The sequence below is a fragment of the Panthera leo genome, chromosome A2, assembly GCF_018350215.1.
Source record: "Panthera leo isolate Ple1 chromosome A2, P.leo_Ple1_pat1.1, whole genome shotgun sequence".
NCBI lineage: Eukaryota > Metazoa > Chordata > Mammalia > Carnivora > Felidae > Panthera > Panthera leo.
This window is the reverse complement of record NC_056680.1, coordinates 4,581,488-4,603,185: the sequence shown is the minus strand read 5'-3', so window position 1 is coordinate 4,603,185 and position 21,698 is coordinate 4,581,488. Positions and strand designations below refer to the sequence as shown.

General features: G+C 51.3%; 1 protein-coding gene across 5 annotated transcripts in view; it reads left to right on the top strand.

Annotated features, from left to right (window-relative positions):
* MLLT1 (MLLT1 super elongation complex subunit) overlaps nt 1–21,698 on the top strand; it is a 67,645-nt gene that overhangs the window by 8,367 nt on the left and 37,580 nt on the right. For all 5 annotated transcript variants that reach the window (XM_042928162.1, XM_042928161.1, XM_042928164.1 and 2 more), the window contains exons 2-3: nt 1,227–1,407; nt 8,087–8,169. In XM_042928162.1, the coding sequence (XP_042784096.1) occupies nt 1,227–1,407; nt 8,087–8,169 (264 nt within the window). The remainder of the gene's footprint in view (nt 1–1,226; nt 1,408–8,086; nt 8,170–21,698) is intronic.

Below are 21,698 nucleotides of genomic sequence, written 5' to 3'. Positions count from 1 at the left end.
TGATGCTAGGCGTCAGGCTGTATCTCCCAGCAGACTGGGGAGGATCTCACACACCAGAGTGCGTGTTTACAGTGGGTTCCCCATCAGTGCTCTTGGCCCACCGAGGGGTGTGAGTGCTTCAAAAGTTTTGTGGTTTTGTGTTCGGTGGAGTGGAACCGGCAGGAGCTACCTTACATTTCAGGCACAGTGTCGCACACACGCAGAGAGCCTGACTGCCGAGGTCCCCAGATCCCCGGGGGCTTCCTCCTGGCCCCCTCCATTCCAGCTGTGAACCACCATTCTGCTTTTAACACTGACAGCCGATGCTTTTGTGGACTCAGGTGACCCCGAGGGTCTCTGTTCCCCAGAGGCATCCTGTGGGGCGGAGGAGAGTGAAAACGCTTTCATCAAGGAGCTTGGGTGACTTGAGCAGGGAGGCAAGACGGCAGGGGCTAAGGGAGTGGGCCCTTGGGGGACGCACCCCTGCGCTTGAGTCTGGGCCCCGCTCCCTGCCAGCTGACTGTGTGCAGCTTAGCAGCTCCATCTCAGAACCTTGTTTTCCTCGTGAGGTAATTGCACTCTGGGTCACACCGAGGGTTGTATTCAGGGAGCTCTTGGTGAGGATTCCAGCTCTGGACAAGGAGGCAGCCCCAAGAGTCAGCAGGTGTTCGAGCAGAGCCAGCAGCTTGTTAGCAAGATGAGCTCCAATCGTGACAGATGCTGAGAATGTACAATGTGACACAGGGTGATGGGGGTGGTGGTGGGTGCTTTCAGACTGGGTGGCCCGGGGCGGGGGTGGGGGGGTCTTCCCAGAGAAGGTAACATTCAAGCCGAGACCTCAGTGACAAGAGGGAGCCAGCCATGGCCTAGGGAAAGAGCGTCCAAGGCAGAGGGAACCGCAGGTGCCAAGGCCCTGAGACAGGAATGAGCAAGACTTGGAGGAACAGTGGGGAGGTTGTCCTGCTGGGGTGGGGGGTGAGGGTTAGAAGGAGGAAGCACAGGGCCTCCAGGGGGCGGGCTGGAGAAAGAGGGCCCGCAGGGCCGCTCGCACAGTGCCTGGTTCACTGTAAGCCCCAGGAGGCTCTTTGCACTCTCGTTGGGGGTTGGGAAGCCCGTGGCAGTGCCCAGGGGTCTTTGCGGCTCCCGTGGCCGGTGCTGGCCACGCTCTGTAGGTGATGGGGTGGGAATCTTGCCGTCCCCTGCCCTGGGCTCATCACTGACCCGTGCCCGCCTCTTTCTCCCTCCAGTGCACTGTCCAGGTCAAGTTAGAGCTGGGACACCGTGCCCAACTGCGCAAGAAGCCCACAACGGAGGGGTTCACCCACGATTGGATGGTGTTTGTCCGTGGCCCCGAGCAATGTGAAATCCAGCACTTCGTGGAGAAAGTGGTCTTCCGGCTGCATGACAGCTTCCCCAAGCCCAAGCGCGGTGAGTGCCTCCAGCCTGGCTGGGCAGCCCTGCGGGGCTCAGGGCTGTGCCACCGCCCGTGTGTCATCGCTCCTTGGAGGGCTTGTCTCCATCCTCTCCCCAGGAGCAACAGGGCCCACACTCTGGGAGCTTCTGGCTTGCCCCCCTCGCCGTGTTGGAGAGAAGGTGCCCAGCCAAGATGTGGCCCTTCTCCGACCTTAGAATGGTCCTCCTCCCTCCTGCCTGCCTTTCCTTCAGCTGATGAATTCATTGTAGGGAAAAGCCAAAGGAGGTGGTGACTGTGTCTTGTGTCATTATTTAGACTCGGTCTCTGAGAAGCATCCAGAGAACGTAGCCGAAGGCCAGTGGGTGGGAAGGGCGACTTACACCCACCTGGTGAGTAATCAGGAAATTGCTTATTGGGCCTACAGTTGATGAGAGATGCCATTTTAAGGATTTCATGATATTTGGGGCAAAAATCTCATTTTACTGCTGTCTTATGTGTCTTCCTTCTCTGCTTCACCCCTTCACACTCAGACTGCCGTTTCTTGGGCAGAAGTAAGTGCCTCATTCATGCATTCTGCACAGATCTTGATTATCTGTGGCCCTGTAGTCTGATGAGGCAGAGAAATGGGAACTCAGTTTATGGGGCTCAGAGAACACTCCTGGGGAATTTGGAATGAAGTTGTTGGCTGTCTTGTCAGCTCTGTGGGGGCCGGGGCCGTGTCTGCTCTCACTATGGAGCCCCCTGGGTGAGGTGTGGTACATCACAGGGGTCCAGTACATGGTTTCTTGAATGGATGTGTTGACAGAGGAGAGAAGGACCTCTTGCTGGAAGAATAGTTCAGCGTGGTGAGAGCCACTGCTGAGCCCTCCATCCCAAGTGCCAGAGGCCATGGGGCCAAGCCATAAGCAGGCATGGATGGCCTCAGGCTGAAGCAGGAGCACGTTGTAGGATCCCCTGGGGTCCTGGACCTGTGCCGGCAAGTGACTTGTGGTCTATTGGGGAAGTGATGTATGTTACACATGTAGAAAGTTCTGGTTCACAAGGGAAGGCAGCTGGAGAGTCCTAGCGGTGTGGTAGCCATTTTTTATTTCTTCTGGTTTCTTCTATTGGCTGTCATTTATTCCCTTCCCTCATTTCTGCTTCCCTGGGTCCTCACCTTGTCTCCTTTTCCTTCTTTCTGAGCATCCTGGAGGAGAGTGGATCTGGTTCCTACAGCAGCAGCTGTCTATAAAGCATCTTCAGTAATAATAAACCATGGTGCTTCCTGGGCACTTTCTGCTAAGCTCTTTTCCTGTGCGGGGTCTCTGTTCAGTCTCCCCACAACCCCCTTACAGATGGGGGGCAGGTGCAAGCGGGCCGGCTACACAGCCTGTGCTTTAAAGCAGGGTCTGCACACAGGCCCAGGGGCTGGGTCAGTGCCGCAGCGTGTTACCGGCGGCCGGTACGCCCATTCGCTCAGGTTGTGCCTGTGCTGGCAGCAGAGTGCCATCTGTGGCTGCCAGCCTTCTGGCCTGGACCCTCCGTGCTTCCTTGGGCTGCCTCCTCTCCAGTTCTCCTTCACCATTGCCCTCCCCTCTCTTCTCCCTTTCTCTCTGGGGTGGCCCCAGGGTGCCGTGCATCCACCTGTAAGCTGCGTGTTTCATCTCTGTCCCCACCGGGCCAGTAAGCAAGCAGCCACCAGGAGTAATGTTAATGGCAGTCTGTGTTTATCATGCCCTTGCTCTGCGCCATGGGCCACGACAGCCCGGCGACGTGGGGCCTCCCAGAGTCCCTGCAAGGTAGATGTGTCCACTGAGGTTCGGAGAGGCCCAGGGGGCCGCTGTGGTCACATGGATGCGGCACAGCCTCTGAGCTCCTGGAACTTGGGAAGTGGGGTGATGAGCAGGGTGCGCCCTCTGAGCGCATCAAGGGAAGAGGTGTAATCAGCAGCTGAGTCGTGCTGGTTGCGAAGTCTGCCTGCGAGTGCGGACGGACGGATGCCCACACACAGCGGCTGCATCAAATGTATCAGATGATAAACGCCCAGTTCCCTGTGTGTTGTGTGGACAGAACTCACCTTGCCAGTTGTCAGCGCAACGTGGATCAGGTTAAAGAGAATTTGGGGCAGGGCTCTCTGAAATTACACTTGATGGGCTTTAAAAGTGTTTTTCAAATCGAATACGTGCTCATAACAAACCCAACAGAGATGTGCAGGGCACGAAGTTCCCCTTACTGTCCCACACCTGTCACCCCTCCCGGGGGCACTCTGGCCCTTCCTGGGTTTGTCCTTCCCTCGCATCTTAGAGCAGTAGCGTTGAGTTTGCTGCTTGCTTCTTGATCTTCCACACCGAAGCCCTGTCTCTGACTTACCAGCTCCAGCCCAAACCCCCGCCCTTCCTCCAGCGTCTCCTCCAGTGTTGTGCGGGTAAGTGACTCGTTTTCAGTGGTCATCTCTGTGAGTCCTGTGACCTTGAGTGAGGAGTCCAACCTGCTCACCATTTGCATCCTCCGCAGGGGCTGCAGTCACCGTTTTGGAAAGAGCTCTGGCTGCTGGGCCGAACTCATGGTTTCTTTCTTTAACCACCCACATGGCCACACACTTCTTAGCCTTCTTCTGTTTTCTCCCCTCTTTAGCCACCTTAACAGAGAGTACATATCACTTGTATATTCCACCTTCCCTCCTCCCCCAAGGCAGAGGCTTGTGTTTTGCTTTAGTTTGCTGCCGTGACCCCGGTGCTGAAAGGTATCGTAGGCGCTTACTATTTACTGAGCGAGCGAATGGCTTCTTCAGCCCTGTCAGCTTTTGTCAGCGCTTTCTGACTCTCTATCTGGGAAGAGAAACACGTGAGCATCCCTGTCTTCCCTTGAACCTTATACCCCTCCTTTTGGGAGCCACACTTGACCTCGTTAAGGCTGTTGAACTGAAATGGGCACTTCTGCTCCCAGATTAGGGGTTAATTCTAGACTCTGGAAACCACACACCGTCGTGACTTTATTGAGTCTGTTCACTGCTAGGCTGGTCGGGTTGCCAGGATGCCACTCATCCGCTGAGCCCTGGGCCACTCCAAGGAGACCACTCAAGGTCATGTCAAGGTCAGATGAGTTCTTTTTATCATTCTTAGTGAAAACATAGCCCTGTTTACTTTGCCTCATGTTTGGGCTGTAACTTCGTGAAAAATTTGCTTCTCCCTTTTTTCCCCTTGCCTTGTGTCTTCATCAGAAGAGCCGCATTTTTTTTGTATTCTGTCTATCTCTTCCTTTATCTGGTGGCGTTTCTTCCCCCTCCTGGATATTCCGATCTGGTTCTCTTTGTCTTCTTTCTTTAATGAGGACTGGCAGCTCTCAAGGCCACCTCTGTAGCTATTACCCTGGGATTTTACTGTTCTTTTCCAGGGATTTATTTATTACCTGGTGTTTTGCCTTGTTTTACTGGAGTAATTTCTAATGAGTAATGTCCTAAGAGACTACTTACTTAAACAGTTTCTAAAGAAAGGTGTGTGGGAAATAAACTCTGACTCCTGGGATATTCGAAAGTGCTAGCTGTTCTGTTCTCATACATGACTGATAGTTTGGTTGGGTATAATATTTTAATTTGAGAATCACTATCACTTAGAGCTTTTAAAGTACTGCTTCTTTGTCTTCTGAGGAGTCTGTTGCTATCAGGGTCTCATGCTATTGCAGAGGACCTGTTTTGTTTGTTTGCTTTTCTCTAGAAACATTTAGAATATTTTTTATAGCATTATTTCTAGGCTCTTGTTGTTGTTCTTAGCGTTGGAGGTTTGGTGTTCTTCATTTTTAGCTCAGAAAAGTTTTCTTCTACTTCTTTGACAATGTCTATTTTCTCTTTCTTCTTCCTGGGATGCTTCTTTACCTAGCTTCTCTATGCTCAAATATTTTCCTGTGTAAAACAGAAACAATTGTATTTGTGTCACAAGGTTGTTTTAAGGATTAAATGAGCTAATATGTGTAGAATAGTGCTAAGAATAGTGCCTGGCACACAGTAGGTACTTTATAAATATCAGTTGCTATTAGTATTTGTTTAATCTGAATTGTTTTCTTACATCTCACCCTTTAAAAATGTGTCTTTTTGTTCTACAGTCTCAACTTTGTCTTTCCATTGAATTATAAAATTGCGAGTGGTATATTTGTAACATCTAGGAGCCCTTTCCTACTCTCTAATTGTCCCTTTTTAGATGTCTTGTTTTTATCTGTTGGGCATATTTGGGATCTAAGGACGTTGGCTCTAGTTTGTTGGTTTAAATTTTTTTTTTTTAATTTTCCCCAAGTTCTCCTGTAGTCTCCAAATTTTTCCTGTTTCTTTGGGCTCTTCGCTGCAGGTGGATGGGAACTGTTATTGACAGCTCTTTGTAAGTCAGGGTGGGTTCTGTTGACCAGCAGGCTTCTGGTTAGGGAGTGCCCCCCCCCCCCCCCAGTTTCAAAATGAGGTCATTAGAAGGAAGTGATCCATGATGTGAGAGGGTCACTGTGGCTGGGTCTTAGGGGACCCGAGGCCAGGCTGATGAGAGGTGAGGCTGGAGGTGACAAAACACCTTGCAGCCCCGTGGAGGGGCTTGAAGTTGGTCCTGAGGGCAGTGGGGTGCCATCAGGGGACCTGGTCCGGTTCACACTTCAGAATGATCGTTACAGCTGCCTGTGCAGAAGATCCTGGGAGTGAGCCCGAGGCAGAACGGCTAGTGTGCTGGCGGTAACCCATGTGAGAGAGGCAGGGTGCCTGGGCTGGAGCAGTGGTGCAGGACGCTGGGGCGGTGGGGTACATTCTAGAGTGTTTTGGAGGCAGACACGATAGCACTTGGGTGACCTTGGGAGAGGGAGGAGTCGGGCTGACCGTGCGGCCTTGGGTGAGTGGTGGGCAGCTCGCGTCCTGAGCGTGGATGCTGGGCGATACAGGTTTAAGGGGGAGATAAAGAGGTGTCTTGGGGTCGGCTACACCTGAGCTTCCCATCCAGCACCTACAGGAGGACATCCGAGGAGCAGAAGGAGACTGGCTGGAATAGAGATTTGTTGCTGAGCTCACCCGTGACAGTGTCCCAGGCTACCAGGGTCACCGCCTGTTGTCCTGGGGGCAGGGCTGCTCCATACTTCTAGGTGGGCTAACTGTCAGACAGAGGGTGGTGACACCCAGAGTAACCCGCGACGGACCGGAGACGTTCTCATGGCCTCTGTCATCATCCCAGCACCTGACGGTGCCCGACGCAAATGGTGTAGAGTACATGAATGAATGCAGTCACTGCTGGTGTTTGGTGGCAGTAATGATTCAGGTGTAGACCCTGGTGTCAGTGACAGTGTTCAGGGTGCAGGGTTCAGAGGCAGCCAGGGCTACTGCTGGCCTCCAGGAGGCTGTGCTGTGCGCTGTGGCATGTGCTGGGACTGTTCAGGGAGCCCCCTTCCCCGACACCACTGGGGAGGCCAGTCCAGTTGAGTAAGCCTCGTTTACCAGCCATGTGCTTTTCCTACGGCGGGGAGTGGGGACTGGCACCCAGAGTGCCGAGTGAGCACACTGCTGGGGAGACGGTAGCCGGCCTCATAGGGAGGGTGGGATGGGGTGGAGGGCGCCAAGGCCAGCTCTTACCCCTCAGCTGTCCTTGTAGCTCCAGACTGCTCTCCGTGAGGCCTGAGCCACGAACCCCTCCCCTGCTCCCCTGTGGTTTGCAACCCGGGGTCCCATGCAAGGCTGCCCTGCCTATGATGGCCTCTGCCTGTTCCAAATCTACCCCATTGGCCAGTTTTTGGGTTAGGTGAGACTCATGAGATGTTTGAGGTCTGATACTTGATGATTTGAGAGCTTAAGAGATTTTTTTAAGAGAAAAATCTTACAATGTTTTCATTTTAAAAAGCCCGCTTTCATTTTTTTCCATGCACTGTTTTTTCCAGCAATTTCTGGCCCACTTAAGAATTACCTGACCGGGGCAGAGGTGTGCATAATTGTTTCTCACGATTGACGGGATGTTTTCCTGCCTTCCGATAGTGATTGCCTCTGGAGAGGGAGGGGTGGAGGACCAGGAGATTTGACCTGTACTGTGCTGGTTTTTGTTAAAAGCGGGAGAACGGTATTTTCATGACAGCATGCATGTCAAAACATTGAGGTTTGTTCCGGAGGGTAAGATTGCTGGAGGTCATTTTGCTTGTACTTTGCTGTTCTTTTTAGTTTCAGCTTTTTTTTCTTTTCAGCCTCCGAGGTTAACGAATCTCTGTCCAGTCTCTTGGGAATGCCTTTGTTCAGCACTAAAATAGAACCCAGGAGAGTCCCAGCTTAGACCCACCATCACCGTCTCCCATCTCCCCGCGCCTGGGCCTCGGTTCACGGGTGTGAGGGAGCAGCGGAAGGTGGTGGACACCGCCCTGCCTGGGATGCTGGGGCCCCAGGGGGTTGGCACCTCACCCACGTTAACGCTCACTGCCCTGATTCGGCTGGACTTGAGCGGTGGTGTCGCGCCCCTTCCCGTGCCCCTCTGCTGCTCTACTTCCGCGATGGGGTCACCTTTCTCCCGCTCTGCTCCTCCTGTGCCCTGTGATGCTTCGAATTCCATGGGATTTGACACTCCCGGGGGAGCTGGCCTCCCGGAAAGCCCCGCAGTCCCGTGAGGCCAGCTGAGCCCCGGAGGGGAGGTGTGGAGCGGCTGCGTGCTTACCGCCGCCTGCGGCCGGGCTTTTGGATGTGCAGGAAGCTGATGATGCGTTTCCCTTTCTTTTTAGTGTGCAAGGAGCCCCCTTACAAAGTGGAGGAGTCGGGTTACGCTGGCTTCATCATGCCCATCGAGGTGTACTTCAAAAACAAGGTAGGATCCGGGGACGGCAGTGAGAAGGACACACAGTTCACCAAAGAGGAGGTGGAACCGGTGACGCACGCGCGGCGGGGTGTTGGAAGCCCTGGGAGCGGACGCCCGAGTCCGAGCGCTGGCACGTCCATCTCGCGTGGGAGGCGGGGGCTGGGGGCGCAGGTGCACGTGGCCTTCTTGGGGAGCAGCCGGGCCACGTCCCGTTCAGCTGCCCTGAAGGTGCGTGCGGCCCCCGAGTCGGCAGTGACATGCCGTGACGGGGCCAGAGTTCGTGCGTGGTCTTGGAGGGTTGGTAACTGGGCCGTGAGCAGGGGCCGGCATGCGAAGTCACCTGACTGTCCGACGGTAGGCGATGGGGCGGATGTGCTTTCGGTGCCTCTTAGCGGAGGCTTCAGTGACCTGCTGGGATGAGGAAGGTGTTGAATATTGTTGGGTGAAAAAAGCAAGTTTATGTGTGGTATTTCTAGACAAAAGGAATGAAGTTGATCAGAAGTGTTCAAAATGGTGTTCTGGGTGGAAGGACTGTAAAGGGTTGTCGTTTTCTTTCCCTCCATGTGTATTTTCTAGACCATTTTCTATGGGTGTGTGTATTTTTATAGTTTTATTCCGTTTGTGCTGCTGTAACTAAATATCACAGCCTGGATGGCTCATAAACAACAGAAATTTACCGTTGACCGTTCTGGAGGCTGGAAGTCCAAGATCACGGTGGCCACTCGGTCAGGGGGGGCCTTCTCCTGGGTCCCAGACTTCTCGCCATGTCCTCATGTGGATGGCACAAGGGGTCCGTGGGGTCTCCTTTATGAGAACACTCATCCCATTCGTGAGGGTGGGTCCCACCTCCTCAGTCTGTCACCTTTGGGGCTTAGGACTCGACGTAGGAGTTTTGGGGAGACACATTCAGATCATAGCTTTTTTTTTTTTTTTTTTTTTTGGAGCCCAGTAATTAAAAAGAGCCTTCCTGGCAGCCTGCCTCTGCTCCTCACAGGCGCCACCAAGAGGCCTTGGTGAGCTTTAGCTAGACTGGCTGCCGGCAGCTCTGCCTTCCTTCAGGAAGGAGATCTCCCTGGGAAGCCACCACTTGCTTAGTGGGCCCCCTGCTTGTACCTGGCTGTTGTGCAACCCACCAGGCATCAAGGACTCTGGGAACGGTGCTCAGGTGTGCTGGCCCGCCGGGAGCCAAGTGCCATTTCAGCGGGCGTGACTCGGTGGGACTGGGCTGCGGGCCCTCCTGGGCCCCGGTCATGGTAGCCTGGGTCGTCCTGAGGCTTTCAGGGAATCAAGACCCGAGAGGCCCGGTGACCAGCCACTCTAGAGAGAAGAGGCCAGCCTGTCTGCATGGGCAGAGGCTCCGTGTCTGTTCAGCAGGGGCTGAGGCAGGGGATAGGGGCGCGATGCCGCCCGGCTCTGGCTGGGCCGTGCAGCAAGCCGCAGGGCGGTCTTCCGACGTCGTGCGTCAGGAGGCCTCTCGCTGCTCCGGGAGTGTGGAGAAGGGGCAGGGACTGATGCCAGGGTGAGTCTCTGGGCAGGTGTCGTTGGCCTCTCAGCTCCCTGGGGGAAGCCTGTGTGTAGGGGATGATGATAGCCGCCCGCTGACTGGCTGGGGAGACTGCGTCCATCTGCAGAAAGCTCTTGGCATTTGTGCACACTGGTTATTCTTCAGGGTGGGTGGTATGGGAGCCCCGTGGCCAGTTAAATCTCTGGGTTGCGCGGATTAGTTCCTTTGAGGTTCAGAAGCAGTCTGGGGTCCCACCGTCCAGCAAGGCTTTTGTGTTCCCTGAAACTGACCTGTCTGCTGTCTGGTCCCTGACACGCACACCCTCCCCTCCTTACCGGGAGCTGTGTTTGCAGCCACCTGGACCCTGGTGGTGCCCGCTCAGCCTGCCAGTGCCCCCAAGGTTCTGCCAGGCGGCTGGGGCTTGGCCCGGGGGAGGGGGTCCCACCCAGAGGCTGTACGTTGCTGTGTCAGTGGCACTGGCTTGCAGAGCTCTCTCCCCTGGCCCGGGGACCCTTGCTGCTCTCCAGGTTTTCTTGGCGAGAGACAAACGTTGGCGAGAGACAGGGGTGCGTGGTGCTTGTGCCTCAGCTGGCACTTCTCCTGTGGTGGCTTTTGCCGCCTCTGTTAGCGCCCTTCGCTGCCCCAGGCCTCTCCTGCCGGGTGTGGGACACTGCTTAGTACCCACGCAGCCCCAGAAAAGGTTTGGCAGCTGGGAGGGGCCGCAAGGGCCATCCAGATCTGTTCCAGCTTCTTGGCGAGCCGAGTGGAGCCTTCCCCAGTGGCTCGCCCCCTGGAGGAGGGGTGGTTGCTCAGCATTTGTGACCCCAGCCCTCGCTGTCTCCCCCACCGGGCTCTCGGCTGCTTCCTGCCCTCACCGGGAGCTGCGCTAGCCCACGGGCCCACGCAAGGACTGCTCCCTGGGGCTGCCGATTACTGTGGGACCCAGAAGCACTTTCTTTTCTTCAGCTTCACTGAGGTATAACTGACGAATGAAATCGTAAGACATTTGAGTGCACCACGTGATGATTTGGCATCCGCACAGTTGTGAGAAGATTTTCCCCGTTGACTTAACACATTCGTCACCTTACGTGCTCTGTTTTTTTTGGAGTGAGAACTTTTAAGTTCTACTCTTAGCAAATTTGAGCTAATGCTGGCGTTGTCAGCCTTCGTCACCGCATCACACCCAGGTCCCCGGACCCTGTTCATCTTACAATTGAACGTCTGTACCCTTTGATCGACCATCTCCCCACTCCCCGCCCCTCAGCCCCTGATAACTACTTTCTACTCTGTTCCTATGATTTCCTCGTCTTTTCAGGTTCCACATACAAGTGATACCGTGTGGGATTTGTCTTTCCCTGTCTGGCTTATTTCGCTTCACATACTCTCTCCAGGTTCATCCATGAAGGATTTCCTTCCTCTTTAAACCCAAATAACATTGCTCTGTGTGTGTATGTGTGTGTGTATCCACGTGCGCGCACACACCCTGTGTTTTCTTGACCCATTCACCCATCGACGGACACTTGGGTTGTTTCTCTCAGAAGCATTTTTTTTTCTGGTTTTGAGGCTGCAGTCAGACCCCTTTGTCTCCCTCGAGACCATTGAGGACTCTGAGGCCCGGAGAGGGTGTCTTGTGTTCCAGCTTGCACAGGAGGTTGGTGCAGAGCCGAGATGACCCGGTGTTTTCTCCCCTCTGGCACGTCCACCACTGGGGATTGCGTGAAGTTCACGGCAGAACGGCAGGAGAACATTTAAGAACACTTGTCCCAGAGAAGAGCCACGTCTGTCCCTTCTGACGTTTTGGTCTGCGTAAGGACTGCATTCCAGAGAGTCCCTCCAGGCCGAGTGGTCACCCTGCATTTGTGGAATGTCAGACCACGTATGGGAGGGCAGCTAGGGAGCGCTCGGAGGGAGGATCAAGTGCCTGGCCTCTGCAGTGCCCTGGCTCAGCAGGTGGCTTTGTGGGGCTGGCTGCATGTCTGGGGGTGTTGGGGCAGGGCAGAGCAGGGTTGGTGCTTTTGTTCAGCCCTGCTTCTCAGCCTCATGCGGCACAGTGGGGGAGACCTAGGCCGGCCCCAAGCCGAAGCCCCAGGTGCTCCGAAACCCAGACTGAGCAGGTGCGACCTGCCCACCCGCACAGGGGCCACAGAGAGGTCTGCCCTGTGGGTCACTGCCTCTGCCGTATCTCATGGTACACGAGCCTTGAGCTCACGTATCTCAAGTGAGCCTTGCATCCAGACTTCCTGGACTGGGTTCCCCGAGGTATTCCCGGTGACCCTGTGGCCACAGGACTTGTCCCTCCCGGGCACAGCACCCTCGGCTACACCGGGGCATTGAGGAAGCAGAGAGGACCTCTCTGAGGGTGTCCTGCATCCCCGCGTGCTCTTTCGGGATCCCTAGGCTTTCTTATTTGGGGTGGGTGGGTGTGTGTGTGCGTGTGCTCCCGTGTGTCTTACAAGGGCGGGGCGGGACCCCGGCTCCTGGAGCGTCTATTCCCAGTTCCTTTGCCCCGCCCTGCATGTCGCCACGTCCCCAGATGCCCCTTTAGAGGGCGCACATGTGCAGCTCACTGCCCCTGGGCCTCCAGCAAGCCAGGGCAGTCTCTGGTTTCAGGTTAAGAGTTTTTGTTTGAGTCCGATTCCCTGAGGTATGATTTACTTACGGTATGATTCTCTCATTATAGGTATAGTAGGTTTTTCAAGTTTGGGCTCGTGTTTTCCTTTGAACTCCGTTTTTGTGCGGCTAGTTTTTTCTGTTAAAAAAAAAAAAAAAAAGGAAGGTCCTGTTCCTAGGGGTTCCTCGTCTGACCAATTCCTGCAGAGGCTTGTGTGCCCGGGGCAGAAGGGCCGCTGTGAGCCTGTTAGAAGTGCAGCTTGTTCTGCTCAGGACGGATGCTGGTCTCCTCTGTTCCTGGAGGAGGTTTTGTCCCCAGAGCTCTAGAGGGCAGCCCTGCACTGAGAAAACCCAGGAATCGAGGCCCACTGTGGGAGGGGCCTGGGGACAAGCCCAGTTACAGGTCCCCTGAGGCGTGTGCCCTGGGCCAGGTGCTCTGCACAGCAGGTACTTACTGAGTCTCCAGATGGGTCACGGAGGAAGGTCATCGCCGCCCCAGTCTCTGGGCGAAGGGGCTCCTGGGTACCCAGTCGTGTGGTGAAGGCCACGCGGTAATTGGCAGAGCTGGGATTGAGCCAGCAAGCCTGTGATCATGGATGTACACGCGTTGCATAAATACCCAAGACAGGCATGACCTAGGATGTCCACTGTTCACAAATCCCGCTGGTTGCTTACATCTGTGCGACGGGAACAGGGTTTTATGTATTGTGTTCTGCAGATATCCGAACATAGGTCTCTGCTTTAGTAGCTTTGTGAAGATCAGACGGTTGTGGGAAAGTAGACGCCGGTTAACCCTGAAAGGAGCTCCCGTAGGTTCGGAGTACTGGTTGAAGCAGGGTGGTTGTGAGCGGGTGTCCTGATGGCTTTTCCGCCCTGACAAGGGCGGTAGGCAAGGGTTGCGTTTGGTTCCTCCTCAGCTGCAGGTGTGGTGAGTTGATCTTTGAGATAGCAAGCAGAGGGGGAGTGGACAGGTCCCCTCCCTGGGCCTCAGTTTCTCCGTCCGCTCGATGGGGCTCCTAGTTGTGCCTGCCTCTCAGGGCTGGTAGGGAGATTCGGAGATGGAAGGCAAGTGCTCGGCCCAGCGCCCAGCACACGCCGAGCATTTCCAAGTGCGCGTCGTTACTGCCGCTGGTGAGGTGGTGTCCTTGCCTTCTGGTTGATCTGTGTAAGAAAGGCGGGTTGAGAAAGCAGCCTCTGAGACCCACCCGCCCGGAGGGAGTCACCGGTCCAGAGATGAAGAAAGATGGCGATTCAGGGAAGGGCACTTTGTCAGGCACAGGACACTTTCTTGTGTAAGCGTGAGGGGTTTTAGCCACGCATGACCCCGAATGTATGGCGTTGTCGGTGAAGTGAAGGCGTTCTACTTTATGTGGGGTTTGGCACTGGCACTCAGGCGAGGCCACATGCTGTTTGACCTGTTGGCGGTGTGTTCTTTCGCAGATAAAGCGCTCCTTTCCCGAAAGGGGAAAAAATGGTGCCGTGGGGTGGGCGAGGTGGGGAGGTTTGTCTCAGCGCAAAAGTGAGATCTCTGCAGTGTTGAGCATTTTTACTAACGCCACTTCTGACCCAAACGAGAGTGGTCCTTTCCAACACCGCTTCTCCAGCTCCGATTCTCCGGACACCGGTTGGGTGTCCTGCAGTTCGATTCAACTGTGACGCTACCTACTCTGAGCTCGTAGAGGCCCCCAGGTTAAGGACTTGGTCCCGTGGGACTGCCCCCACTCCAAATGCCAGTTGAAGCATCCATCTCCCATACTTCAGACTGGCTGGTGCCCATGACGCCCCTCCTCAGGTTCCATGATTTGCTAGAACGGCTCAGAAAACTCTGATAAACTGTTTTACTGACTGTTGCCAGCTTATTGTAAGGGATACAATTCAGGAACAGCCAGCTGGGAGCGGTGTATAGGGTGGGGGCGCAGGGTTTCCATGCCCTCCCAGGACGCGCCACCCTCCTGGCACCTCCTGTGCTTTCCAAACCCCATTGGTTATGGGTTTTTATGGAGGTTTCAGTATGCAGGCATGATTGATTAACATCATTGGCCCTTGGTGACTAACTCAGCCTTCGGCCCCTCACCCTTCTCTGGAGATTGGGGTGGGGCTGAAAGATCCAAGTGTCTAATCAAGGCTTGGCCTTTCTGGTAACCAGCCCCATCCAGCCAACCCCGTCTAGGGGCCACCAAGAGTTGTCTCATGAGAATCAAAGATGCCTCTGTCACTCAGGACATTCCAAGGGTTTTGGAGATCTGTGCCAGGAACAAAGACCAAATGTGATACCACGTTTGTCAAAGAAAATTTGTTTTTGTTGTTGTTAATTTTTTTTTAACGTTTATTTAATTTTGAGAGACAGAGAGAGACAGGGCATGAGCGGGGAAGGGGCAGAGAGAGAGGGAGACACAGAATCTGAAGCAGGCTCCAGGCTCTGAGCTGTGAGCACAGAACCCGCCGCTGGGATCGAACTCACGGACTGCGAGATCATGACCTGAGCTGAAGTCGGATGCTCAACCGACTGAGCCATGCAGGTGCCCCCCCAAAAAAAATTTTTTGAGGTGAAATTCACATACAGTTAATCCCAACTTTTCATCTCCTCATTCTCCCCTTCTCTAACCTGCTTTCTCTTCTCTGGGTTTACCTATTCCGGGCACTTCATATGAAAGAAATCCTGTAATAAGTGTCCTCTCATTTCTGGCTTCTTTTGGTTAGTGTTAGTTTTTGAGGTTCATCCATGTTGTCGTATGTCCATGCTTCATTCCTTGTTATGACTGGATAACAGTCCAGCCTGTGGGTGTACAGTTCATTTTCGTTTTCTCAATGGTTGTGTTCTGTAAGGTCACCCCCAATCGAATTAGGGAAAACGGAGCAGTGTTGGAAGGGGGAGGGGAATATAGGGTTGGGTGCCTGAAGCCTGTGGTCACAGCATGTTCACCAACTGATTGACACATAGCCTTGTGTTGGGTGTGGTGTCTGCATGCACCTTATTTCACGTACACCGTGGATTCATTAACATTGAACTCCACCAACTGCCTGAGCCAAGCTTCATCTAACGAATGTATTTTCTTTGTAAGGCACGTCCCAGCCTTCCTGTGCTTAGGCCCTGCACCGCACTTCGGCATCATGCTTGGGGCTCTTTCAGATAGTAAAATCGCCAACAGAGAGCACAAAGATGCGAAAACCATGGCACTAAATATACCACAAGAAGGATACCTGTTTGCACCCTGACAGCTGAGCCCAGAAGGCAGAGCCTCACCTTGCTCTGCATCAGCTGAGAACAAGTGCGTCAGGAAACTCGCAACTCAAAACTTTTCACCACTCTGTGCGTGTCTGTGAATGAATGCGAAAGCCACGAGTGGTGACTTTCGGTGTATAAATACATTATAGTGAGTGGCCAGATTCATAAATATGGAACGCATGAACAGTGAAGGTCAGCTGTCCTGTAATTTGTTTATTCGTTCATCTGTCGGTAGACATTTGGGCTGTTCCCACCTGCTCACTACTGTGACTCATGCTGCTGTGAACATCCTTGTACATGTACATGTTTGAGTTCCAGTTTTGATTTCCTCTGGGTGTGTACCTAGGAGTGGAATTGCTGGGTCACGTGGTAATTCTGCCTTTAACTTTTATGAGGAACTGCCAAACTGTTTGCTACGTTGGCCGCCCCATTTTATATTCCCACCAGCAGTGTATGGGGGCTCTTATTTTCCACATCCTCATCAATGCTTGTTAGTTTCCATTAAAAACGTTTTTTTTTAAATGTTTATTTTCAGAGAGAGGGTGTGTGTGCAGAGAGAGAGGGAGAGAGAGAATCCCAAGCAGGCTCCGTGCTGACAGTGCGGAGCCTAACGCAGGGCTCGATCCCGTGAACTGTGAGATCATGACCTGAGCCAAAATCAAGAGTCAGATGCTCAACCAACTGAGGCACCCAAGTGGCCCCCAATTTTTTTTATTATAGCTTTCCTAGTGGGTATGAGATGGTATCTCATTGAGGTTTTGATTTGCATTTCCTTAAAGACCAGTGATGTTGAACATCTCATGTGCTTATTGGCCATTTGTATATGTTATTTAGAGAAATGTCTATATACATCCTTTGTCCATTTTTTAATTGGATTGTCTGTGTTTTTGCTGTGGAGTTGTAAGAGTTCTTCATATGTTCTGCATGGTAAACCCTTACTAGATATATGATTTACAAATCTTTTCTCCCATCCCGTACGTTGTTTTATCATATTCTGATAATGTCCTTTTATGTGTAAAAGCTTTTGGTTTTTATGAAGTTCAAATTAATCTATTTTTATTTGTTACTCACAGAGTACAAAATCTCAGACTCCAGGGGCGCCTGGTTGGCTCAGTCGGTTAGGCATCCGACTTCAGCTCAGGTCATGATCTCGCGGTCCGTGAGTTCGAGCCCCGCGTCGAGCTCTGTGCTGACAGCTCAGAGCCTGGAGCCTGCTTCGGATCCTGTGTCTCCCTCTCTCTCTGCCCCTCCCCCACTTGCACTCTGTCTCTCTCAAAAATAAATGAACATTAAAAATTGTTAAAAAAATCTCAGACTCCATTGCCAAATCTGAGGTTGTGAAGGTTTATCCCTATGTGTACTTATATTACGTGTATAGTTTTACATCTTACATCTAGACAGTTGATTCGAGTCAATTTCTGTATATGCCATGAGGCCGGGTCCAATTCTTTCTTTTGAATGTGATTATTCATTTGTCCTAGCACCATTTGTCTAAGAGACTGTTGAGTTATCGCAGCCGTAGATGTTTGGCTTTCTTTCTGGACTCTCACTTGTACTTCATTGGTTTTTGTGTCCTTCTACTGGTGCCATTCGGTTTGGATTGTTGTAGCTTTGTGGGAAGTTTTGACATTAGGAAATGACAGTCCTCGAACTCTGTGGGGGGTTTATTTTCAAAAATTTTTCAACTTTTTTTTTTTTTTTTTTTGAAAGACTGAGCACAAGAAGGGGAGGGGAAGAGAGCGAGGGAGACAGAATCCGTAGCGGGCTCCAGGCTCTATGCTGTCAGCACAGAGCCTGACACGGGGCTTAAACCTACGAACTATGATGTGAAGTCAGACACTTAACCATCTGAGCCACCCAGGCTCCTCTTGTTTGCTTATTTTTTAACGTGGTTTTCGTTATTTGGGGCTTCTGCGGTTCTATATGAATTTGATACCTGGCTTTCCATTTTTGTAAAAAAGACCACTGGAATTTTGAGAAGGAGTGCATTGAATCTGTAAGTCACTTTGGAGGTGTTACCTTTTTTTTTTTTTTTTTTTTTTAATGTTATTAAGTCTTCCAAATGATGAATATGGGAAACCTTTCCATTTAATTAGATTTTTTTTCATTTCTTTTAGCCATGTTTTGCACTTTTCCGTATACGGTCCTTTACCTTCTTGGTCGAATTTATTCCTAGGTATTTTATGCTTTTGCATATACTGTCGCCAGTGGAGTTGTTTTCCTAATTTTCTTTTTGGATTGTTTATCGATGGTATATAGAAACAACTGATTTTTGTGTGTTGATCTTGTACCCTGCAACTTTACTGAATCTGTTTATCCATGTGTGTGTGTGTGTGTGTGGCTTCTCTGGGATTTTCTATGTGTAAGAGATCAACAGACAGAGATAATTTTACTTCTTCCTTTCTCATTTGGAAACCTACCTCCTTTTTTCCCCTTTTTCTTGCCCTGTTGCTCTGACTAGGACTTGCCATTACAGTGTTGAAAGTAATGATGAAAGTGGTCATCCTTACCTTGTTCCTGATCTTACGTTTTAACACTTATGAGTAAGTTTTCAGTCTTTTGCTGTTGACTATGCTGTTAGTGGTGGGTTTTTCATAAATGTCCTTTCCGGGTTTAGGAAGTCCCCTTCTATTCCTAATTTACTGAGTGTTTTCATCATGAAAGGACATTACATTTTTTCCAACACTTTTTCTGTCTCTGCTGAGATAATGATGTGGGGTTGTTGTTTTTTTCCTTTGTTTTATTAATATGGCATATTACATTTTGATTGGTTTTCTGACATTAAACTGCCCTTGCATTCCTGGGATAAAAACCGTTTGGTTTATGTGTATAATCTTTTAAATGTGACACTGTCCTTTGAGGATTTTATATTCACAAGGAATTTTGGTCTGTAGTTTTCTTGTGGTGTCTTTGTCTGTCTTTGGTATCAGAGTAATGCTGGCTTCATAGAATATGTTAGGAAGTATTCCTTCCTCTTCTATTTTTGGAAGAGTTTGAGTGGAATTAGTGTTAATTCTTGGAATGTTTGGTAGAGTTTACCAGTAAAACCATCTGGTTCCAGACTTTTCCCTAATGACTAAAGGCATTGAGCATGTTTTCATATGCTTACTTTTCATTCCTCTAATGAGGTGTCTGTTCAAAGCATCTGCCATTTTTATAAATGTTGGCTTGTCTGTTTTCCTACTGAGTTTTTGGGATTTCTTTATATTTCTGGATATCGTTCCTTTATGATACTTTCATTCGCAGATATTTTTCCATCTGTGGCTTGCTTTCTCAGTCTTTCACCAGCGTCGTGCAAAGAGGAGAAGGTCTTGATTTTGATGAAGCCATTTTATTGATTTTGTCTTTTCTGGTTTATGGTGTGTGTGTGTGTGTCTGCATCTGTGAAATAATATTGACCATTTTAACCATTTTTATTAAGAAAAATTTTTTTAACATTTATTTTTGAGAGAGACAGAGCGTGAGCTGGGGAGGGGCTGAGAGAGAGGGAGACACAGAATCTGAAGCAGGCTGCAGGCTCTGAGCTGTCAGCACAGAGCCCGATGTGGGGCTCGAACCCACAAACCGTGAGATCATGACCTGAGCCGAAGTCTGCCGCTTAACCGACTGAGCCACCCGGGCGCCCCTAACCGTTTTTAAGTGCACGATTCGGTGGCATGAGATACATGTACAATGCCGTGCAGCCATTACTACTGTTTCCAGAGCTTTCTGAGCATCGCAAATAAAACTGTCTCTGTGAAATGATCTCTTCTCCCCCCTTCCCGGCCCCTGGCGACCTCTACTTTCGGTCCATGAACTTGCCTGTTGTAGGTTCCTCATACAAGTAGACTCATCGAGCGTTGGTCCTTCGGTGTTTGGCTCTCTTCACTGAGGATCGTGTTTTCAGGGTTCATCCACGTTGCAGTGTGTGACCGTGCCTCATTCCTTTGTACAGCTAAATAGCGTTATATCGTGTGGATACACCTGCCACATTGTGCTTATCCGTTTGTCTATCTGCAGACACTTGGGGTCCTTCCACATTTTAGCTGCTGTGAATGCTGCTGCGAGGAACAGGAGTATAGAAATAGCTCTTTGAGATCCTGCCTTCAGTTCCTTTGGGTACATATCCAGAAGCGCAATTACTGACACATGGTAAATCTATTTTTAATATTTTGAGGAAACACCATGCTGTCTTCCACAACAGCTGTACTGTGGCGAGGTCGTCGAGTGCAACAGCCAAGAAAGGATTCTTGAGATGCTGTAGGTGCAACTTAGTAAGTTTATGCAAGTCGCCCCGGGGTAGGAGCCGTGGGCCGACAGAGCCGCGCTTTTGTTGTGGGAAGCTGTGGTTGTCGCTCAGTGCTCAGGGGGAGGGGACGTACAGGGAGTGTTAGGTCATAAGTGTTTTCTTCGACTTTCTACCTGCAAAACTACTTTCGCAAGATTTCTCTGGTGCTTATCGTTCAGTTCGACATTAACTGTTGGTGAGATATACAGGCAGTCATGAGACCCTTTAAGAATGTAGCAACCGGCACGCATTTGATCCTTATCAGAACTATGCAGGCTAGAGGTTAGCCTGCCCGGCTAAAGGTGAACGTTTTCGTGCTGCCGTGCCCCGTCAGTACTGAGATTTTAACAATTCAAGTCTTGCAGTCCACGAGCACGGATGTCTTTACTCTTAGGTCTTCAAGTTCTTTGAGCAGTGGCTTGTAGTTTTTATTGCACAAATCTTTTACCTCCTCGGCTAAGTTAATTCCTAAGTGTTTTAAATTTTTTTTGATGCTATTTTAAGTGGATTTGTTTTCTTCATTTTGTTTACAGATTGTTCGTTGTTAGTGTATAGAAAGGCAGCTGGTTTTTTTGTGTTTGTTGATTTTGTATCCCTTAACTTTGCTAATTCATTTATTCTGACGGGTTTCTTGGGGGGGGGGGGTTGTGGAATCGTAGGGTTTTCTGCATTTGAGTATATCATCTGCCAACAGCGGAGTTAACTTTTTCCTTTCCAATTAGGACGACTTTGTTTTTTGTTTCTGTTGCCTCGTGCTCTGGCTACAACTTGCAGCACCGTGTTAAATGAAGTGGTGAAAGCAGGCTTCCTTGCCTTGTGACCTAAGAGGGAAAGCTCTCAGTCTTTCACCATTGACTGTGATGTTGGCTGTGGGTCTTCCATATGCGGCTTTTATCGTGTTGAGGTAGTTTCCTTCTGTTTCTGGTTTGCGGAGGTTTTTGTTTTTGTTTTAATCACCGAAGGGTGTGGAATCGTCAAATACTCTTCCTGCATTTGGTGAGATGATCATGTAATTTGGGTTTTTTAGAGTATTGCTACCCCTCGGGTGATTTTATCCCTAGGAAAACAAGTATTTAATGATAACCTAGGCCAGGAGGCTGTGTTGGGCATTTTACACAGTAGCTCCCATGATCCTCGCACAGCCCCGCGAAGGGGGAGGTCCCGTTTTACAGGCAGGAGAATGAGAGATGAGCGATGAGAGAAGTTAACCTGCTCGGGGTTCCCCAGTGAGGACGTGGGAGAGCCGGAGCCCTCTGCTCTCATCTTCCTCTGAGTTCGGGCTTCCCTCCTGGCCTTTCTCCTGGTTCACTGTTCTTCCGCTTTTCCGTGGTCCTCAACTGCCTGCGTTTATGTGTCTGATGTCTGTCTCCGCCACTGGAATGTGAGCTCTTGAGGGCGGGGCCCCGTCGGTCGTGTTCTCTGCTGTGTGTTGGCCTCCAGCACGGCGATGGCTCTGGGTCAGCGCTTGTGGAATGAGTGACCGAACGGACGGGTCAGACTGATTCTGGAGGGTGGCAAGACGACTCGTGACGTGAGCAGTGAGTGTGTTGTGCGCCCCCCTACCTTTTCCAAAACCGAAGTGAAAGTCACGGAATGTAAAATCAGCGACTTGTTAGGGAACAGTTGAGTGGTGACCAGGGAATTCGGTGTTACGCAGCAGCAGCCATCGCCATGCGCTCCCGAAACATTGTCTTCAGCCCAAACCGAAAACCTGTGTGCGCTTCCCAATTGTTCCTCACGTGACCCTTCGTGCCTGGCCTCCTTCACTTAGAGTGCCATTTATGAGCTCATCCGCATTGTACCGCGTGTCAGAATGTCGTGCTTTTTCACGGCTGAATAACTTTCCGCAGCATGGCGCTGTCCATCCATTCTTCTGCTCATGGGCATTTGAGCTGTTTCCGCCTCGTGGCTGCCGTGAATCGCCTGCTGCC